Source organism: Garra rufa, chromosome 15 (assembly GCF_049309525.1).
Source record: "Garra rufa chromosome 15, GarRuf1.0, whole genome shotgun sequence".
Taxonomy (NCBI): Eukaryota; Metazoa; Chordata; class Actinopteri; order Cypriniformes; family Cyprinidae; genus Garra; species Garra rufa.
In genome coordinates, this window is record NC_133375.1 from 20,242,926 (window position 1) to 20,264,820 (window position 21,895).

Consider the following 21,895-nt stretch of genomic DNA (forward strand, 5'->3'; position numbering starts at 1 on the left):
AACTTTCCCAAGATGTGACTGTAGATAGAATAACTACACTAAAAAAAATGGTTGTCAAAAAAATTCAGATGGCTAGCAAACTGCAGGTAACACATTGAATTAAAAAGACTGAAATAGTATTTTCTTGTAAAAAAAAAAATATATATATATATATATATAAAAACTCCAGAAATCTTTATTTTGTTCACAACTTTGTGAAATAATTTTCACAGTATACAGTTTGGAGCTTCCATAGTTTGCTGAATATGCTTTTTTTTTTTTTTTTTGAACTATGGCAGGTTTAGATATATTGATCTGACTACAGCAATGAGAAACTATTCTTGTACATAAATTTTGTTAATGCTTATCAATCTTTTTCTTTCCTAAAGAGTGGGCGCAGCCATTCGTAAATTTTATGGGTCTGGTTTCTGGTCTCAGCCATGTTTAGCTATTTTTACGTGGACAAAACAGCTGAAATGGGTGTCGGTATTGACAATAATTGTGACATTTATATAATGAAATAACATTATCATGTTAATTAGGGGCGTTGCAATATACCGGTATTGGCGTTATTTGAAAATGAACAGTACACATACGATAATATGACACACCAGCATCATTATAGAGCGTGAAACTCTCACGTATGATTTGTTAAATTCATACTCAATACCGGAGAGCGCCCTCCCACAGAAAGTCCACAAGCAAGACTAATAGGAGTAATAAAACAAATTACTTTCCAGGAAATCCCTTATATGGACAAAAGCTAGCTGTTTTTGTAGCTGAATAGAGTGCAGAAAGAAATGTTTTGTATGATAAAACATAATGAGAATCAGCACATGATTATAACAGTATATGGTTTATCTTCAAGCCATCTCAGGTATTTTCATGTGGATAATGTATATTTTTATTGCAATGCTAATCAACATAGCCTATATCACTGTATAGAGGGTTTGCACTTATGTCATGATTTGGTCAGTTACCCGGATACGAGGCCATATTGGTGCTACTCGGATGTAAACAACATCATGGATTGCGCAGTTAATGTACTACTGAATACGTTGTTTTGCTAATTAATGCTGTCTAAACCACGGAAAAAATGTGTGGAAGCTGCTAAATTATATAGAGAAGGACTTAGTGAGAAGGAAAGGTTAATAGATGGTAAAGATACTTCCAAGCAGTATTAATTGAGATATTCGCCGAATATTTCACCTACCTGGCTGGAAATGATAAAAACAAACTTGACTGTTGCCAAGATTCTTGCCCTGGAAATCCTGGTTCAGTTTGGCCAACCATTCTTGCACCCTTCTCCTTCATTTGTTATAACTTTTGGCAGTCTATAGTATTTCAGATGTTTTTCCTAGTCCGACTAATTAGTACTGCTCAAACTATGACGATAATTGACCATTTTCACCAGCAATAATCAGCGAAATATGCAAGTTTTGTTCAGTTCAGTGGCATTGCTTACGTTTAGTGCCGCCAATATGGCCAATGTTGTGAAACACTTTATAGAATACTGTAAAATAAGAATCAGTTCATAGAAGGAAGTTATTTCAAACGACACTATAACGCAAGTTTGGAGTTTAAAAATGTCCTTATTCTCATAAATGTGACCCTGAACCACAAAACTGTCTTAAGTAGCAATATTTGTAGCAGTAGTCAAAAAATACATTGTATGGGTCAAAATGATCGATTTTTCTTTTATGCCAAAAATCATTAGGATATTAAGGGTGGTTAAGATCATGTTTCATGATATTATTTAGTAAATTTTCTTTTGATAAGCAATATGCATATTTTCAAATAGTTGTATCTCGGCCGAATATTGTCCTATCCTAACAAACCATTCATCAGTGGAAAGCTTATTTATTTTAGCTTTCAGATGAAGTTTTGAGAATGACACAAATATTAGTTTTCACAAAGTTTGCTGCTAAACTGCTTTTAGATCTTTGTTTCAGTTGTTTCTGTGATGTACTGAAATATAATTACAAGCACTTCTTACGTTTCAAAGGCTTTTATCGACAATTACATGACATTTATGCAAAGAGTCAGTACTGTATTTGCAGTGTTGGCCCTTCTTTTTCAGGACCTCTGCAATTCGACTGGGCATGCTCTCAATCAACTTCTGGGCCAAATCCTGACTGATAGCAACCCATTCTTTCATGATCACTTCTTGGAGTTTGTCAGAATTAGTGGGTTTTTGTTTGTCCACCCGCCTCTTGAGGATTGACCACAAGTTCTCAATGGGATTAAGATCTGGGGAGTTTCCAGGCCATGGACCCAAAATTTCAACGTTTTGGTCCCCGAGCCACTTAGTTATCACTTTTGCCTTATGGCACGGTGCTCCATCGTGCTGGAAAATGCATTGTTCTTCACCAAACTGTTGTTGGATTGTTGGAAGAAGTTGCTGTTGGAAGGTGTTTTGGTACCATTCTTTATTCATGGCTGTGTTTTTGGGCAAACTTGTGAGTGAGCCCACTCCCTTGGATGAGAAGCAACCCCACACATGAATGGTCTCAGGATGCTTTACTGTTGGCATGACACAGGACTGATGGTAGCGCTCACCTTTTCTTCTCCGGACAAGCCTTTTTTCAGATGCCCCAAACATCGGAAAGAGGCTTCATCAGAGAATATGAGTTTGCCCCAGTGCTCAGCAGTCCATTCGTCATACTTTTTGCAGAAGATCAATCTGTCCCTGATGGTTTTTTTTTGGAGAGAAGTGGCTTCTTTGCTGCCCTTTGCTGACACCAGGCCATCTTCCAAAAGTCTTGGCCTCACTGTGCGTGCAGATGCGCTCACACCTGCCTGCTGCCATTCCTTCCCTTGCTATTATAAAAACTTAAGCAGCAAGTTTTCCAATTTCCAATATTTATGTAATTCTCAAAACTTTTGGCCACGACTGTATAAATCTTAGTTTAAAAAAATTTACCCTTATGACTGGTTTTGTGGTCCAGGGTCACAGATGGTCTTACTTTGACACCGCTAAACTAAAGTCTCTATTTTTTAGTGTAGTGTTGGTTGTTTCTTTTGTATGCAATGGTTTGATTTCATTGGTCAAAAAAAGAAAAAAAAGAATAATTTGACTTAAATTTTTAAAGATTTCTATAGACCAATTCGATGTTTGCAAACAGTGATGACGTTGTGGGCAAAGCCTATATAGTGGCAGAAAATGACAGTTTTCAAGTAGCAGTCTATGAAAGACATGGAATAAAAAAATAAATTTAAGTTTATATACCAAAATTCTGACTTTATTCTCACAATTCCAAGATTATATCTCACAATTATGAAAAGAAAAATCAACTTCTCATTCTCTGTTTTCCCCTCGGCTCAGAATGGTGAGTTTATATCCCACATTTCTGGCTTTTTTCCTCAGAATTGACAAACTCGCTAATGTTGAGTTAAATCGAGGTCAGAATTGTAAGATACAGTAGGTATAATACAATATTTCCCCTATGTAGACCTATTGTTTAAATCAAATTTATGCTTTAAAAGTAATCATAGCGGGTTTCATCCATAGTCTGTCTGTTTAAACGTCTGTTTAGCTTCAAATGGCATCTTTGATGACAGAGTTCTATTACAATGATTTGCATTCCAATTTAGACATCTAAAGGCACAACAATATTTTTTTTTCTTATTTCATGGATTTTACCACCACAATGCACACGCAGCTTAATGTGCCATAACTATGATGTCTACTCTAAATTGGACTATAGGTATCACAATAAATCATTATCATTAATTTTTGAGGTCACGATAATCTATAGTAATATCGTGATAGCCCTAAAAACTATGGTTACCTTTGCAAATTTTTTAAGGGATATAGAGTAATCAATGGAGCATTGATGCAGCATGCTTTCAAAAGCTGTTCTTTAATTTTAAGTGAGTTGGAAGGTATTAATTGGACATATATAACAACGTGACTAAGCATAACATAAGTGTTTTTTTATCCTTACAGTCTATACAGCTTCTTTTGATTAGCATTTATCCTTCATTAAATCAATCTCAGCATGTATTTGAGTATTTGCTTGTAGAATAAGCCTTGCTTTTATTCCGCAACAACACGCTGTGGCACGACAGACCTGTTATTTAGAAATCACAGTCCGGCGAGCTTAGTGATTTGCTCTGACACTCAGGGCTTTTCCCTCTTCGATGCTGAGATGGAAATTTCCATTCTTTCCTTTGTCATCACCTAAATGTGCTCAACTGTTGTGTCAAAGGGCCACAAGTGTTGGAGACACACTGTTCCTGTCTGAGACAGTCCATTAGTTGATTATATGTGCATTGTGTTTGTGTGTGTGTGTTGTGTGTGTGTGTGGTGTGTGTGTGGTGTGTGTGTGGTGTGTGTGTGTGTGTGTACACGTGTGTCTGCGCTCTCGCATGTTAACAAGATTGATTTGGAGTGAGTGGTGAATGACTTCAATTACAGCTAGAGAAAAAAATATACTTTGAGAGGAGAAAAGAAAAGCAAATCTGTGCTCTATTGTCACAAGGGTTATGCAGCATTTAGAGTTGAATTGAAAATTATGATTCAATTCCAGTTGAATTACGAATGAGGTAGCATGAATGATTGTAACTGGAACTTTAATGTAAAGAAAATGGAATGAAATGTAAAGAAATCTATATTACTATTTCAGATGTAGCTTTAGTAATAGTGGATAATAGCACACTCTGAAAATGCTGGATTAAAAACAATTCCACACTTTGTGAAATATAGACAAACTCAGCGTTTGGGTTGTTTTGACCCAGTGGTTGGGTTAAGTGTTAAACCCAATCTTTTGGGTAGTTTTATTTAACTCAAAAATTACAATTTTTCTTGCTTAAAATGAACCCGAATAGGTTGGATTAGGAAATTAACATTTTAATCAATTAACATTTATTGAAATAATAAGAATAAATAATAATTAAATAATAAACATTTTTTTAAATTGCTTGTTGATAAATGCTAAGTTTTAATTGTTGCTGATGCCTCTATTAATTATGTGATTTGTTTAACCCTGCATTTTTTAGAGTTTTTAGAGCATTTTTACACCTTCAGAAGATGGTATATAATTTGTTATATTTATTACTTATTTTTTAGACCAAAGTAGAGAGACACTTTTCCCCCAGAAAGCTATAATTTGTTCAACATTTTATATGCTAATAGGTAACAATTTCTATGTCAGTTTATACACTACCAGTCAAAAGTTTTTGAACAGTAAGATTCTTAATGTTTTTTTTAAAGAAGTCTCTTCTGCTCACCAAGCCTGCATTTATTTGATCCAAACAGCATAATAAATATTAACCTTTTTTTTTATTTTAATATGTTTTAAAATGTAATTTATTCCTGTGATCAAAACTAAATTTTCAGCATCATTAGTCCAGTCTTCAGAAGAAGAAATTATAGTTAAAACTTTTATTTAGCAAGAATACTTTAAATTGGTCAGAAGGAATGATAAAGACATTTATAATGTAACAAAAGATTTTTCTATTTCAGATAAATGCTGTTCTTCTTTCTATTCATCAAAGAAAATTTAAAAAAAATTGTTTTCAACATGATAATAATATGTTTAATAATTTTTTGAGCAGAAAATCAAAGTATTAGAATGATTTCTGAAGGATCATGTGACTGGAGTAATGATGCTAAAAATTCTGCTTTAAAATCACAGGAATTAATTACATTTTAAAATATATTCAAATAGAAAACAGTTTTTTAAAATACTGAAAAAAAAATAATTGTAATTTTGTTCCTGCACTTTGGATCAAATAAATGCAGGCTTGTTAAACAAAAGAAACTTCTTTAAAAAACATTACAAATCTTACTGTTCAAAAACTTTTGACTGGTAGTGTATGCTGTATTTTTTAATTCCAATTCAGTAATTCCTCTTCTTGTCATTCCAGTTTAACACCCTGTGGCATGTGGCCAGTTTAATTCAAGTGTGCCAAAGTGTGCCAAAATCAAAATTTTGAACTTTGCCCAACCCGGACACTTACACACATTGCATATAGACTTCTTATTAAGGCACCTTATAATTTGAAGGATTTTCTTGATTTTAAAGCACATGAAAGGAAAGCCAAAGCCTTGATCTCTTTCAATAATTACTGAATCTATCATTTTTCTCTTTCAGCCGAGGCATTGCTCTTGAAACCATCTTTTCAGACTGGCTAGATACACCTGAAATACCAGAGGTAAGAATAAGAAGAAAGCCGAGATCTATTTTGAGATGTTTGCTTATTCAAGCCAAATTAAATACTCTGTGATTATGCAAAAGGAATAAAAGCAGGCTTGTTACACAACATGTAAAAGATGTATTGGTGCTACCTCTCATGCCTGTCACCCACAATGTGAAACCGTTTTTAATCCATTTCCTCTTGAGCAATAGAACATAGAGCACATGCATATATCTCTCTCGGACTGACACATGGCATGAATGAAACGGCTTCCCTTCTGCTTTGGGATCCATTTAAACTCTCCAGCATTTTTAAACTGGGTTGCCATGAGCTCTTCAACAATCGATGACTAATTTAAAAGCATAAATCTGTCTTTTTTCTGTTTAATGTAGGATTTGGTAATCATTTTACAGTTTTGATTCGCTTGTGAAGATATCATGTTTTCCAGCGAATACTGTGGAGGCTGTGTATGTGCAATCCTCTCTGATAAATGAAGATTGGAAGATCTTTTTTTACATTGTGTGTTTTAAAATAACCAGCAAAGACCACAAAAGCCTTTCCGTTCATCCATCCTGAGTCTACGTCTCAAAGAAATGCATTCAAACATTCATCTCTCTCCCTTCCAGCGCAGTTTGTCTCAGTTCTGTGCTTGATTTACACTCATTCGCCAACTAGACTGACTTGCGGTGCCATTTTCATTGACGCCGCCATTGGATCTAATGACACGTGGCTGCCAAAATCAGCACTGGAACAGTTTAACTTTTGGATAAAATCCTTGTTTTTTTCCCGTTTGAAGCCGTCGCTTTGACTTTAAAAATATGTTTTTCTCGAGCGTTCCTCTAAATAAATAATGGCAGGAAATAGTCGAACCCCACAATAAACAATCACACACGCACATACGAAAGGGAGGGATGAGATGGGAATGGAGCCTTCTTTTTCACTGTGCTATTTTTAAGACAGCAAACATTTGAGCGAGCATAATAAGTCGCTATATCTGCATTTTGAGGTGGGTTTGAGGCTGGGACAATCTGAATCTCATGACCTCCCTTGACTCTGCTCGCTGTGTGCTGATGCTGAAAGGATATGCTCAGAGCAGCCTACCAAATCCCAATCTTGACGTGTACCTTTTGTAGAGGAAAGCCAAGCAGCTTTCTGGTCATTAGCTGGGGTGTGACTCTGTGGCAATAGCTGAGGTTCAAGACATTAGGATTCTCTGAGGCAAATTTAAGCTGGTTTTAGACAACTAGAGCTCTGTTCCAAAACCTAGTACACATCCTAGGCGTTATAGCCTACATAGAATAACGCCTTCTAAGGCACTGCCGTTTGGGATCAACAAGGTTTCGAAAGTTTTTTAAAGAAGTTTCTAACGCTTATCAAGGCTATGCTTATTTGATCAAAAATACAGAAATATTATTACAATGCAAATTAATGATTTTTTTTATTTTAATACAGAGTAAAATGTAATTTATTCATGTGATCTAAGCTGAATTTTCAGCATCATTACTCCAGTCTTCAGGGTCAAATGATCCTTCAGAAATCAATTTAATATACTGATTTATTATCAATTTTGGAAACAGTTTAATTAATAATTAACTTAATATATTTTTTTTAATCTGTGATACTTTTTTCAGGATTCATTGATGCATAAAAAGTTAAAAAGAACAGCAATTGTTTAAAATAGAACTAAAATAGAATAAATTAAAATAAAAATAATTTAAAATAGAATATTTTCTAACAATATACACTACGGTTCAAAAGTTTGGGGTCAGTACATTTGTCAAAGAATCCTACAAAAAGGATCACAGGTTCCAAAAAATATTAAGCAGCAACTATAATTCTAATAATAAATGTGACCCTGGACCACAAAACCAGTCATAAGGTTAAATTTTACAAAACTGAGATGTATACATCACATGATAGCTCAATAAATAAGCTTTCTATTGATATATTGTTTGTTAGGATAGGACAATATTTGGCTGAGATACATCTATTTGAATATCTGGAATCTGAGGGTGTAAAAAAAATCCAAATATTGAGAAAATCACCTTTAAAGTTCTCCAAATTAAGTTCTTAACAATGCATAATACTAATCAAAAATTACATTTTGATATATTTATAGTAGGAATTTTACAAAAAATCTTCATGGAACATGATCTTTACTTAATTTCCTAATGATTTTTGGCTTAAAAGAAAAATCTATAATTTTGACCCACACAATGTATTTTTGGCTATTGCTACAAATATACCCCGGCAGCGACTTAAGACTGGTTTTGTGGTCCAGGGTCACAAATCAGCATATTAGAATGATTTTTGAAGGATCATGTGACACTTAAGACTGGAGTAATGGCTGATGAAAATTCAGCTTTGCTTCACAGGAATAAATTATATTTTTAAGAATATTAAAATGGAAACCATTATTTTATATTGCAATAATATTTAGCAATATTACTGTTTTTTGTCTGATCAAGTAAATGCAGCAAAGATGAGCTTAAGAGACTTCTTTAGAAAACATTACAAGTCTTACTGATCCCAAACATTTGAACAGCAGTGTACAGTAGATGTCATGGAACCTCACAGATACACTGTAACCGATTTTTGTAATTTGAACAGTATTTTACTGTAATATCTACAGTAAGATACTGTAAAATGTATATACAGTATTTTACTGTAAACTGCAAAGGATTATGGGAAAATATATGATCACTACTGTAATTCTCCACTACTGTAAATCCGTTTACAGTAGTGAACTTGCCCGCGAAAAATTGACCAATGGCAAGGGAGATTTTTTTTTCTCCTGTTGAGAGGAAGTGGCGGTAAAAAGGACAAAAGAGAAATGTTGCATCAATAACTCGACAAAAAGGTTAGTATATTATTTCTGTTTTATGAAAAACTGAACAATTTTAATTTGTTTTCACTTGTTAACAGCAAACTAACAATATTCATCGTGTTTTTCATGTCGGTAGCCTTTTTTTTCTGACTGGCGGCCGGGGCGCCGCCATAACGGTGAAAACATGGACTGGTGAGTAAATTAAGGTGACCTATATTAGTCGAAATAAACTTTATTTAAACTGAGAAACACGTTTGTATATTCGGCTGCCCTTTAATGCAAGTTAGTTCGTCTGACGAGCCCTTACTCAAGCTTAACAGCAAACTGAGGTGAAATACTGAGGTAAAGTGCGTTAAGCAACACCACTGTTTCTGTGGAGATTTTAAACTGTATTTTCAAGCCCTTCTTTTGCTTGTCATTTTCAAGTTTCTGGTCTGGATGTCGTCTGTAACGTCGGAGCGCGGAGGTGTATTTTGGATCTTCTTCTGTGAATGACTGCCATAGTATCGACGATAACATGAACTGGTAAGCTAATAATGTCAGTAAGCCGAAGTTGACAAACTTAACGTTAGTCACAGAGCAGCATAATATTTTTTAAACGCTGCCTCTTTATAGCTGGCAAGGTAATTCTCTTCAAATGATGTTTAAGTAAGAAATGTGTGTATGAATGTCGTATGTAACTTTATAGACGGTCCCTTCAGTGACAGACGTGACATAAACAGCGCGCTAACATGAAACACTGAGGTAAAACTGAACACCGCGGTTAACTGCATCTTTTGTGTTTTATTTTCAAGTTTGTGGTCTTGTGGTCATGTCGTCTGCATCGGAGGTGTATTAGAGTCTTTTCTGGTGATTGCCGTCGTCGCGGTGCAAACAACAGGTGAGCTTCCCCTTTCATCAATTTAACTAAGTTAATGTTAACGTTACTAAATTAGCCACAGGCTGCTGTTCTCCACTGACTTGCAGAACAGGTTAACCTTTTAAAGAGAGTAACGGGCTAGCAATATATTAATATAACAAGTTTTGCTAATAAATATTATAAATGTTTATTTTATTAAAAATGTAAATTGTATTACTGTACAGTAGTTGTCTTTTCTGATCATAAACTATAGTAACACTAAAAGGGTGTTGTGACACTGTCTGTTACAGGAGATTTCTCCAAGCACTAACTGGATGCTGACCATCAGATGCAGAATCATCATACAGCCAGCTGTCCATTTTACAGACATGCAGAATCAGGTAACCCAAAACATTTTTGTTTTACATTGCATTTACATTCATGCATTTTTCAGATGCTTTTATCCTAAGCAAGTTATATTGTATTTAAAGTACACATTTGAAAGGTATTTATTTCCGGGGAATGTTTTTTATTACCATGTCTTGTCACATCAAGATTGAGTTTGCATGCACATTAAAATTATTTCTATTAAACCAGCATTTAAACAGCAAAATGCAGCTGCTTCAGGTATCTTTAACTTACTGTAACCTTTAAATTCATAATAGCAATCTTACCGTCTGTCAATTTAGATTATTGTTACTGTAAAGCAACAATTAGAGATTTTTAATCATAGTAGGCTTATTATATGCACAGACTTTCTAGGAAACACACGTTTAGAATGTTTATATGAACAGATTGGTTAGCATTTAGCATGGTCTGTGGCAGACTTTTGAGTGTCAGGGCAACAAAATTCAATAAACAAGAATGTAATATTAAGTGATTTAAATCATGAAGAAAGTATTGTCTTTTTGCTCCATTTAGTAAAAACGGTTCTTAACAAAGCCATGTTGTGCATCTCTGCACACAGCAGTGTTTCATTACTGAATGAATTTACCTTTTTTAAACACCTAGAATCAGTGACTTACTGACCCATTCATAAAATTCTTTATAAAAAATTTCAAGAAAAAGTTTCTTCAGTTTTTTTTCTTACTACTGCGTTCGTATGTAGTATATCATTTTTTTTTTAAATGCATACAGCACCAAGTTTGACAGTTGAGGCAAATTCTTTAAACACTGTTTTTCTTGTGCTTGCAGGTTTGTTCAGACAGTCAACCTTTGTGGCAGCAAATGCATTGACAGTCACAGATCAGATGGACTTCTGGAAAGAGGGTGCAAACAACAAGCATCAGCCTGAATCCCATTCTGCTGTTTCTCATCAGAGAGCTTGTCAACTTTGACTCAAAACTACTAAAATTTAACACAACACAAACACATTTTTACTGTATGATTTTATTTTATTTACACTACCAGACAAAGCTTTTGAACAGTAAGATTTTAAATGTTTTTAAAGAAGGTCTCTTCTGCTCACTAAGCCTGCATTCATTTGATCCAAAGTACAGCAAACACAGTACACTTTTGAACCATTTTTATTATTTAAAATAACTGTTTTCTTTTTGAATATATTTTAAAATGTAATTTATTGCTGTGATCAAACCTTAATTTTTAGCATCATTACTGCAGTCACATGATCCTTCAGAAATCATTCTAATAATTTGATTTTCTGCTCAAAAACTATTATTATGATGTTGCTGAAATTATTATAATGCTAAAATACATTTTTTTTCAGGTTTCTTTGAATAGAAAGTTCAGATAAACAGCATTTATCTGAAACAGAAATAGTTTGTAACATTATGAATGTCTTTATTATCACTTTTGATCAATTTAAATCATCCTTGCTAAATAATATCTTTCTATTCATCAAAGAATCCTGAAAAATCTAAAAATTAAATGTTTATCAGCATACTAGAATGATTTCTGAAGGATCATGTGATACTGAAGACGAGTAATGATGCTGAAAATTCAGCTTTGATCAAAGGAATAAATTAAATTTGGATCAAATTAATGCAGGCTTGGTAAGCAGAAGAGAATTCTTTAAAAAAATCTTAGTGTTCAAAAACTTATGACTGGTAGTGTACTTACTTATTTTTGCTTTTCAGTATGTGTATGTTTGCCATGATACAAAGTCTCTGTACTTTTAAAAAGAAAATGTTCAACAATTAAAAAGAATATTATCAGAACTAATGCTTATGAGTTATTGTGATTTTTATGGGGTTGGGGTGGTAAAAATCTTGAATTACAGTGCTGTAGGTTAATTGGATTGTTTTTACAGGTAAAAAATGTTTAAAATAAATGAAAATAAACTCTATAGTACTGATACTGTAATTGAAAATACAGTAAAAATACTGTAATTGAAGATACAGTAAAAACACTGTAAATTAAATTACAGTAAAAATAATGTAAATGAAATTACAGTAAAAATACTGTAAATGAAATTACAGTAAAAATACTGTAAATGAAATTACAGTAAAGACCTTTTAGTACTGTAAATGCACTTACAGTATTAATACTGTAAACATTTTTACAGTAACTTACTGGCATCCAGCTGCCAGTAAGTTACTGTAAAATTTACAGCAAACTTTTTACAGTGTATGGAACGCTTTTAGTTACTTACAACTAGCACTTTGCACATGGGACATGACTTGCATTTGATTTCAGTTTTGATTCCAAAGTTTGATGTTAGTTACTAAGCTAACAGTGTAATGATGTAGAAATACATAGCACACACAAATACTATTGTAAATGTTTTAATAAAAAATGTATAGTCAACATCTATCCCACTTTATGCGCCATTTTGGATTTGTTTTTTTACAGAGCATTTCACAGCGATTTGTTTGTCTTCTTTATAAAGGATGCATGCAATACTGCTTTAGAATTTCATGAAAACAAGGTAACTTTAAGGTGAAATATCATGAAAATCTAACTTTTTCCATGTTTAAGTGCTATAATCAGGTCCCCAGTGCATCTGCCAACCCAGAAAGCATTTTTGGTAAGCCTTTCTCTGCAAGTCAGATTATGCACCTTTGATAACGTGGTAAAGAGATCATTATAATAGTACCACCCCTTAATTTACACGTTTCCATTTTGTTTTCACAAGCGACAATGGTGTACCAGTTCTAACGCCATGGCAAAAGTTCAAGCAAAGCATACTAACTGTTCTGTCTGTTGCTGCACAGACAAGCACAGAACACTATTTAGAGTCCCAGTCTCAGAGGAGACAAGAGAGCAGTGGATTTATTAATTTATGTACTGAATATTATGCTGCTGCCACACAGGTCTAATATAAACATGCTATTTATTTCCCATCTGTTTACCTTCACAGACATAACTGACTGTTTTTGTAACTCCTGTGTGTTTTTAACATAAACTTGTGTGTATTTGACAGTTTAAGCGCAATAAGACATGAAAGAGAACTTAGTTTAGTACTCACATGCTGTGTGACAGCCGCTTTCTGTATGCGTGCTTTGAATGTGTGTGCTCAGAAAACCGTATATCAGAAGTTTAAACTAATATGGTTTGAAACACATGATTTCAGTGCGAAATACATAATAAGCAAAACCAAACAGATGTTTTTTAGCAGAGTATCTGAGGTACGAGCTGTAAAGGCGCAGCTCTATTCTGGAAAAGGGGTTGGGGAGCAGCAGCAAAATTATGTAATAAATGATATGTGAGGTTTTTTGAGCTAAAACTTCACAGACACATTCTGGGGACACCTGAGAGTTATATTACATCTTGAAAAGGGGCATAATAGGTCTCCTTTAAAAGCACAGTGCACTTACATTGTTTCAAACCCATATGGCTTCCAAAGCAAAATTTGGACCCACTTTACTTTCGTTGGATGAACAAGAAAACATTTTCCAAAATATCTTCTTTTGTATTCTACAAAGGAAGCTCATACAAGTTTGGTACTGTATGAGTTGCCTACATTCATAACCATCTGCATGTTTGTACTTCTGCCTTAATATTCTGCCTCAGTAAGCAGCTCAATAGGATTTGGAACACAGCATAGGTGGCATTCACTTAAATGTCAAATCTGCTGCCACCTTAGTGATCAGGTGCAGGTTCATGTCCAGTTATTTTAGCACTCAAAGAGGAATTGAGTGTGTGAGTGCATATTTTTGTCCACTTTTTACCGTTTGAATGTGTGTGTGATACAACTAATACACAAAATCTAGTGCTGGGCAGCTGCCTTTCTTAAAAAATACATAAGTAAAAAGATCTCTTTGAGGAAAAATTTTGTCTATGAGTGACAAACTCGCTAGCAAAAGAGTAACAATGAGCAACAGCTAATGAAATCCCATGTCTCCCCGACTGCTGTCTCATCCACAAATTTTGTGCCAATCAGTGTAAAAAATCATCTGCAAGCCATTCCTTTTTGTTATTTGTTGACATGCTGCTATAAATCAGCCGTTGTGTTGCTCTGTGTATGCCATTTTACTGAAAACGAGAAATTTAGAATCATAATTGCAGTCAATGAAGGGAATAATTTAATTTAAAGGGACAGTCCACCCAAAAATGAAAATTCTTTCACTAATTACTCACCCTCATGTTTTTTCAGAACACAAATTAGGATGTTTTTGATGAAATCCGACAGCTTTCAGACCCTTTATTGAATAAACTTGTTATTTTTGTCTTTGCGCACAAAAGTATACTTGTAGCTTTATAACATTACACTAGAACTACTAATGTCACATGGACTATTTTAACAATGTCCTTACTACCTTTCTGGGTCTTGAACGTGTCACCTTGCTGGAAAAAAAAATGCTAAAACCAGCCTAGGCTGGTTGGCTGATTTTAGCGGGTCAACCAGGCTGGTTTTACTGGTCATAGCTGGTCAGCAGGATGGTTTAAGAGGGGTTTTGGCCACTTTCCAAGCCTGGCCAGCTTAAACCAGCTAAGACCAGCCAACCAGCCTAGGCTGGTTTTAGCTGCTTTTTCAGCAGGGTTGCTCTTAGTTGTGTAAACACTGCATAAACACAACTAAAAACAAAAAGCTCAGCCTTTAATTGTGCAGAAGGGGATGATCTTTGGCCTTGTAGCATGTGCTTGGCCTAGACAATAGTTCTTTTATTTTCATGAACAATTACAAAGATGAATGTTTTGTTCATCAGTGAATCATATCAAGCACAGTAAGACCCATGAATCTTAAGAAAGTAGGTAGGATCTGATCATTTAACAGATGATAAAGTATAAAAACCCATCTCAAGTTCAGACGGAGAGCAGTGAGAGCAGTTAGCACGTCTGTCATCGTAAAAAGCAGCTGTCGCTGTTGTGCCGCCAACATAAGGGCAACATCCCACTGTTAACTGTTCAACACCAATTTAGTTCTGAGCGCGCCATGTTTAGGAGTTCGTACAGACGGACTACCACAGAAATACTACATTTACCGTATATACGGTCAGCGTGTGTGTTCGCGAGTGTGTTTGTGTGCGTACTTTACGAGTTTGGCAGCGAGAGGGGGCTGATTGCAGTGTCTTGCAGGCGCACAAAGGCCTGGCTGTGCCGGGAATGAACCAGGCAATCTGGGCCGTAAAACTGCTATGTGTGGTATCCAAGTTAACAATGGCAGGTTGCAGCCCGAGAGTCAAATTCTGCTCTGCCCACTCTCCTTTCCCGAAAGTTCACAAAGCACACATACATAGACACGCACACATTTTGCAGACTTTCTTTCTCTCTTCCCTGGGGTAACAAAAATACATCTATTTAACTCTTAAAGTGGCCAATAAAGTCATGCACGCACATAAAGACACACTTTGTTGAGGAGAGGTGTGCTTCTTCTCTATGCAATTTGAATTACAATTTTTGCCTGGCAGACAATAAAACGGATGGAAAAATTCATAGACTTGCACTTAAAGAGAAACCCAAGCCATATTTTGGGGTCAGAATGTCTTGGCTGTTATTCAAACTGCATATGAAATCAGTTTTTTTGGTTTTGTGTTTTTTTTTTTTTGGTACAGTTTAGTTTTGTCTTGTTTTTTGTTTTGTGATTCATGTTTTTTGTTTTGCTTGGTTTTGTTGTTTTGTGATTTGTGTTTGGTTTGGTTTTGTGTTATTTCGTTTGGTTTGATTTGGTTTTGTTTTGTTGTTATGTGATTTGTGTTTTGTTTAGTTTTTTTTGTGATTTGTGTTTTTTTGTTTGGTTTGGCTTTGTGTTTTTTGTTTGGCGTGGTTTTGTTTTGTTTTTTTGTTTTCGGATTTGTCTTTTTTGTTTTGTGATTTTGTGTTTTGTTATTTGTGTTTTTTGTTTGGTTAGTTTTTTTTGTAATGTTTTGTAATGTTTTGTTTTGTTGTATTGTGTTTTTTATAGTTTTGTCTTGTTTTGTGTTTTTTGTTTGGTTTGTTGTTTTGTGATTTGTGTTTTGTTTGGTTTGGTTTTGTGTTTTTGTATTTTTTTGTGATTTGTGTTTTTTTGTTTGGTTTGGTTTTGTGTTTTGTTTGGTGTGGTTTTGTTTAGTTTTTGTTTTCGGTTTGTCTTTTTTGTTTTGTTGTTTTGTAATGTGTTTTTTTATATATATTTTGTTTTTTTGTATTGTGTTTTTTATAGTTTTGTGTTTTTGTATTTTGTGTTTTGTTTTGTGTTTTTGTTTGGTTTGGTTTTGTTGTTTTGTGATTTCAGGTTTTTTGTGTGGTTTGGATTTGTGTTTTGTTGTTTTGTGATTTGTGTGTTTGGTTTGGTTATTTTGTGTTTTTTGTTTGGTTTGGTTTTGTTGTTTTGTGATTTGTGTTTTTTGTTTGGTTTGGTTTGGTTTTGTTGTTTTGTGATTTGTGTTTTTTGTTTGGTTTGGTTTTGTGATTTTGTGTTTTTTGTTTGGTTTGATTTGGTTTGGTTTTGTTGTTTTGTTTGGTTTGATTTGTGTTTTTTTAGACTGACATTTCATAGTTATTTGTGGCTAGAATGGCTTTTTTCGTTTACTTAAAGATTAAAACTATTTTAATTTGAAAAACTGAGACTGAAAATACATTTTTATGACTCCAAATCTTAAAACAAAAACTAAATTAATATTCTATATAAAATAATAATTTTTTATAGAATGTATAGCATTTTCAGATTTAATAGAATTAATATTTAATACCAATATTTAAATTATATAATTTAACAAATTAATGTTGGAAGCAAAAACAAAAAAAAAGAAAGAAAGAAAAAAATCATCCCACACAAAACAATAATAATAAAGAGAAAACTACCACAAAATAGACTCAAAGAAAAACAGAACAATAAAACAGAAATAAAACTATATCAAAACTATAATAACCCTATAAAAACTACAACGCTTTAGGTCAGTTAGATAGAAAGATCAGCTTTTTGCCGCCTGTCTGAACAAGACTTGAGGATGTGGTCTTTTTTACCTTAACCAGTAAAGTAACCATCTAGCAACCACTCAATCACATCAATCGCAATCACATTTTCTCTAGAAGAGGTGTAAAACTTCACTTGATGATAAAAATATTATTGCAGCAGGTTGTTTGAAAAAGACCTTTGATGTACTATGGCACATGATCATACAGTAGTAATACCTGATACCATCACTTGACTTTTCTGAAATGGATAGGGGACGTCATTGCCTCTGTTTTCTCTCTCCTCTTATCTCCCACATGTTTCTTATTACCTGCGAGAGGCCATGTCAGCCTGTCTGTGAGATCCTTCTATACCTGCCTTTGTGTTTACACACCTCTACGCACACACGGCTCATCAGTTTTAAAGAGACAGTCCCTCTGAAAGCAGCAGCCCCGAGAGAAATGTGTGTGTGTGCTTGCTTGCTTGCGTGTGTGTGTGTGTGACGGAGAGAAAGAGACAAACGGCCCCTCCTCTGGCTGCACGGGGAGTGAGCACTGTTGATTACAATGAAGCTCCGCTCCCAGACCTTTTACTGCCGCTACTGCCGTCTGCTCCCCCACACGCACACCTCATCTCTCTGCCTCCTCCTTTTCTCACTCGCTCCCCTCCTTTCTCTTTCCTCCCTCTCTCAGCAAGGGGAAGGTATTCAGTGCGCCGACGGTGCGAGCTTTAATAAGGTTAAGTGCAGCGCGAGCGTGCGGAAGATCTCGCAGGAGTCGCCAGCGAGGATCTTTAGAGGAGAACTCCTCCGTTTCAACTTAATGAGGGGATTTTGTCCTAGTGCTCCTGGTCGCAGAGCTTGCCGTGTCGAGTGGTTAGTTCCCATCAAGGAACAAGTGATTCTCTCTCTCTCTCTGTCTCTCTCACTCTCTTTCCACTCAACATTCTGCTGATCTCTTCCTCTTGTTCAGTGGCTGAGGGACGCCTGCTCAGAATGGTTGCGGACTCCAGCGGTGCAAGAAGTCAAAGGAGAGGTAAAGCACTTTTTTTTAACTCTTGAAGCTCTCATTGAGCACCTGTTTATATCTCTACTATATGACCTGTAGCACTTCGTATGCTTCTTTGAAGCAGTCTCGGTAACTTTTACAACAGTGGATCTTCTGTTTTAAAAAAGTCTTTGCGGTTTAAACCGTCTTTATTGTATAATTGCATCTAGTATTTTCTCTTTCTTGTACCTGGAGCATCACTCAGTGGCTAAGAGAGGAAATCACACAGTTATTTTTGGTTTGTGAACTGAGAAGTGAAGGATTTTACCCTGATGCTTTGTATTGAGTGTCTTTGAGTCATTTTATCTCTTTCTCTGATGTTTGAATGACGTCCTTTAGCTCAGAAACTGTTGAATTGAGCTTGTCCGTGCTGAGTGCATCACATTAACTATTTCATCACCAAGTGAAAATGTGGTGCGGCAGGTATTTTACGATGTCTTTGTCTCTCTCACCTTCTCTCTCCCGCCCTCCTCTTCCGCAGGTTGCAAAATGGATTCACTTCAGTGGCTCTGGTGGAAAGGGCAGCAAGCGGAAAAGAGCAGGGCCCAAGGTTAACTTCAAAGAGGTAAGACCCCGCCAAGCAGGCTTTAAATAGATCTCATCCCACCCGTTTGTCTTCCTTGCATCAATTTCCAACCTTAGCTCGGTCGCTCCCTATTAGGAAGATCTGTAGTTTTGCTTAATCACGCCTAATGAAGTCCTATGCTCGTCTTAAGTTGCAGTTTAAGACTCGCCCAAGTTTGCACGTAGTTTTGTTGTGAAGCAGCGCTATCAGATTTTAGCACGCAGATGATGTACTGGAGGGCATTGAGTGCTGGAGAAGGGCTGCACATACGCCCGTTCTCGTGTGTCCGCCCCTTGGCCGGTCGACAGCAGAAGATAGATGGAGAAAAAAAAAATCAAGGCACAATCTGAAATAGCTTGTGCCATGCCATGTGATGAGAGTGAGTCACTCCTTTGAGGTTGAGCTCCAAAATGGCTGGCAGGGAAGATACCTGTTGCTCATTCCGTGTGAGTTTATGCGTGTGCATGAGCGTGATGTTTTTGTGTATTCTCATTCTCTCTGTGTTTATCCAAACTTCCAAGTTATGCATACGTGTATACAGATTCCTCCGTAAGTCTTCACCCAAATTGTCAAACAGTTTGTCTCGGTGAAACTCTTGCACATGTGGGATCTGCACGCCGACTGGCTGTGCACCAAACAGTGCGGTCGAGCCTCTATTAAAGTATGTTCACAAATCAGATGGCAGAGTTAGCATCATAAACTCCTCCGTGTGTGTGTGTGTGTGTGTGTGTGTGTGTGTGTGTGTGTGTGTGTGTGTGTGTGTTTGTGTTGAGTGTGTGTATTGCGTGTTTCAGCTAGTGTGATTTAGGTTATGTCATCTTCAAGTTTCAGCACTGATGTAATGTCTGCCCTGAGATCCTGTTTTTGTCACTTCGGTGGTAGGTGTGTGTATTTGCGTGTGTCAGTGGCTGGAGCATAAGAGACTATTTTGTCTGGATATGTTTTGGTGAAAGGATACTCTTGAGTGTCACGTTTTACAGCTGCTAAGATGTGAAGTGTTAACACTTGTTGAAAGTATTGTGGTGGTACCAAGGGATAGTGGTGGTGTCAGATGTTATTTTAGTGGTATTTTGATATACATTAGCGTTTAAATGTCTGAAACCACTAATAATATTTTTTTATTTGGCTTTTTTTTAGTAAAAAAATAAAATAAAATTATATTTCTTAGATTTCAATTATATGAATATAAATCATAAGACATTACAGTCCAATATAATATTTCTTTTAATTCCAAATATTTTTAGGATTTTAGATTACCAAAAGTTGTAAAAAAAAAAAAAAAATCAAAGTCGTAACTTTTTATTAAACGATTCAATATTCTAAAACCTTTTTTAAGATTTATATGAATAATATAATATAATATGATTTTAAAAAATTACAATTTAGAATATATAATAATTTAATTTATTTAAAGCTAGGATTTTGAATAATTGAAAAGAAATGTCATACAATTCATAATATAACATATAATATAATATAATATAATATAATATAATATAATATAATATAATATAATAAATATAATTTATTTTAAAACTAGAATTTATTAGGGTTTCGAATAATTCCAGAAAATAAATACTTTTTAGAATATATAGTAAAATAATTTTTTTAAAGCTAGAATTTGTTTAGTAGGATTTTGAATAATTGTGAAAAAATTACATACAATTAATAAAATATAATATAATATATTATGATAATATATTTTAAGTTCCAAATATTTCTAGGATTTTAGATCATTTAACAAAAGTTGTGAAAAAAATCTGTCATAACTTATTATTAAATGATTTAAAATTCTATCACCTTTTTTAATATTTAAATGAATAATATAATATAATATAATATAATATATTTAAATAAAAATTAAATTAACATTTTATTTAATTAAAATTTAAATAAAATAAAAATGTATTTTAAAGTTAGAATGTATTTATTAGGATTGTGAATAATTTAAAAGTATATATAAAATTCATAATATAATATAATATAATATAATATAAAGATTTATTTTAAAGCTAGAATTTATTTATTAGGATTTTGAATAATTGCAAAAAAAATTACATAATTCATAATATAATATAATTTATTTTAAAGCTGGAATTTATTAATTCAGATTTTGAATAATTGCAAAAAATATATGTTTTAGAATATATAATAATATATAATTTATTTTAAAGCTAGAATTTATATTATATTTTAAGAATATATATATATATATATATATATATATATATATATATATATATATATATATATATATATATATTTATATATTTATTTATTTATTTTTTCAGTGTGGACCCTATTTTAGCTATGAACACTTCCCGCAGCACACCTCTCTGAATGAGTAGAGAAGCTCAGTCCTTCTGGCACCTGGCGAATTGACACATTTGTTACATGTAACTTCAGAGAACAGTGATGGGGGTGTATATATAGAGAGAGAGAGAGACAGGCCCATGAAAGAGAAGAAAGACCAATTACAGTCCAGTTGGCTCTGTACAATGACCAGGGTGGGGACGGAGGGAGAAAGAGAGCGAGCCAGCAATTGTTTGAAGTGGTGCCATAAAAGCCAACCTGAAAGGAAACACTGGTGACCCCTCCTCTCCTCATGCCCCCTTCCTCTCGCACACCACCCCACCCCCTGCTCGTGTAAGGCGCTGGGAGCCCCTGGCTCTTTCCAGGTGTATTTTATATTGCACATTCACGGACTTCAAAAGCAGGCGCCCCATCCTCGGCTCGCCCATAAATCAAGCTCAGGCCCGAGCCCTTAAAGCGACGGAGGGCCGAGAAGAGAGCATGTGGGCCCTACAGGCTCCGCTCTCATAGGTAATTACATCATAGGTAATTGGCACTGTTCAGGTCCAGACACCCCCCGCTAACCCCAGACTGAGATCAGGGTCACTTTAATGCGAAATGAAAGTTTTGGGCCGGAAAAGAATGAGGTTTTATTGCCTCCCATTTGAGCGTCTATGGGTGTGTAGGTGTGTGTGTTTGGGGAGTTGCTGTGCTATATTAGTTACGCTTTGTGATAATGAGCTTCATTTTGCTCCATTTTCATCCAAAGCCAAGTTAATGAGAGAGCCTGTCTGCACTGGCTAATCACAGAGACAGAGGGACCGACCTCTAGTATGTTCTCATACATTATCTAGCCTCCCACATAGCTGCTAACCGTTATACAAGGTGAAATATTGGCATTGCGCCACAGGTGTCCTGTTTGAAAGTCACTACT

The 21,895-nt window shown here is 34.9% G+C and overlaps 1 protein-coding gene and 1 long non-coding RNA gene across 2 annotated transcripts in view; both read left to right on the forward strand.

The window, feature by feature from the left end:
- Window positions 1-21,895, forward strand: part of aopep (aminopeptidase O (putative)) — a 112,213-nt gene that overhangs the window by 40,342 nt on the left and 49,976 nt on the right. The window contains exons 10-12 of the mRNA XM_073818688.1: window positions 6,078-6,138; window positions 18,030-18,092; window positions 18,586-18,669. Coding sequence (XP_073674789.1) covers window positions 6,078-6,138; window positions 18,030-18,092; window positions 18,586-18,669 — 208 coding nt within the window. The remainder of the gene's footprint in view (window positions 1-6,077; window positions 6,139-18,029; window positions 18,093-18,585; window positions 18,670-21,895) is intronic.
- LOC141286632 (uncharacterized) lies at window positions 8,117-11,890 on the forward strand. The gene is made up of 4 exons (XR_012339314.1): window positions 8,117-9,472; window positions 9,742-9,827; window positions 10,097-10,186; window positions 10,980-11,890. It is a non-coding gene; the product is annotated as an uncharacterized lncRNA (long non-coding RNA).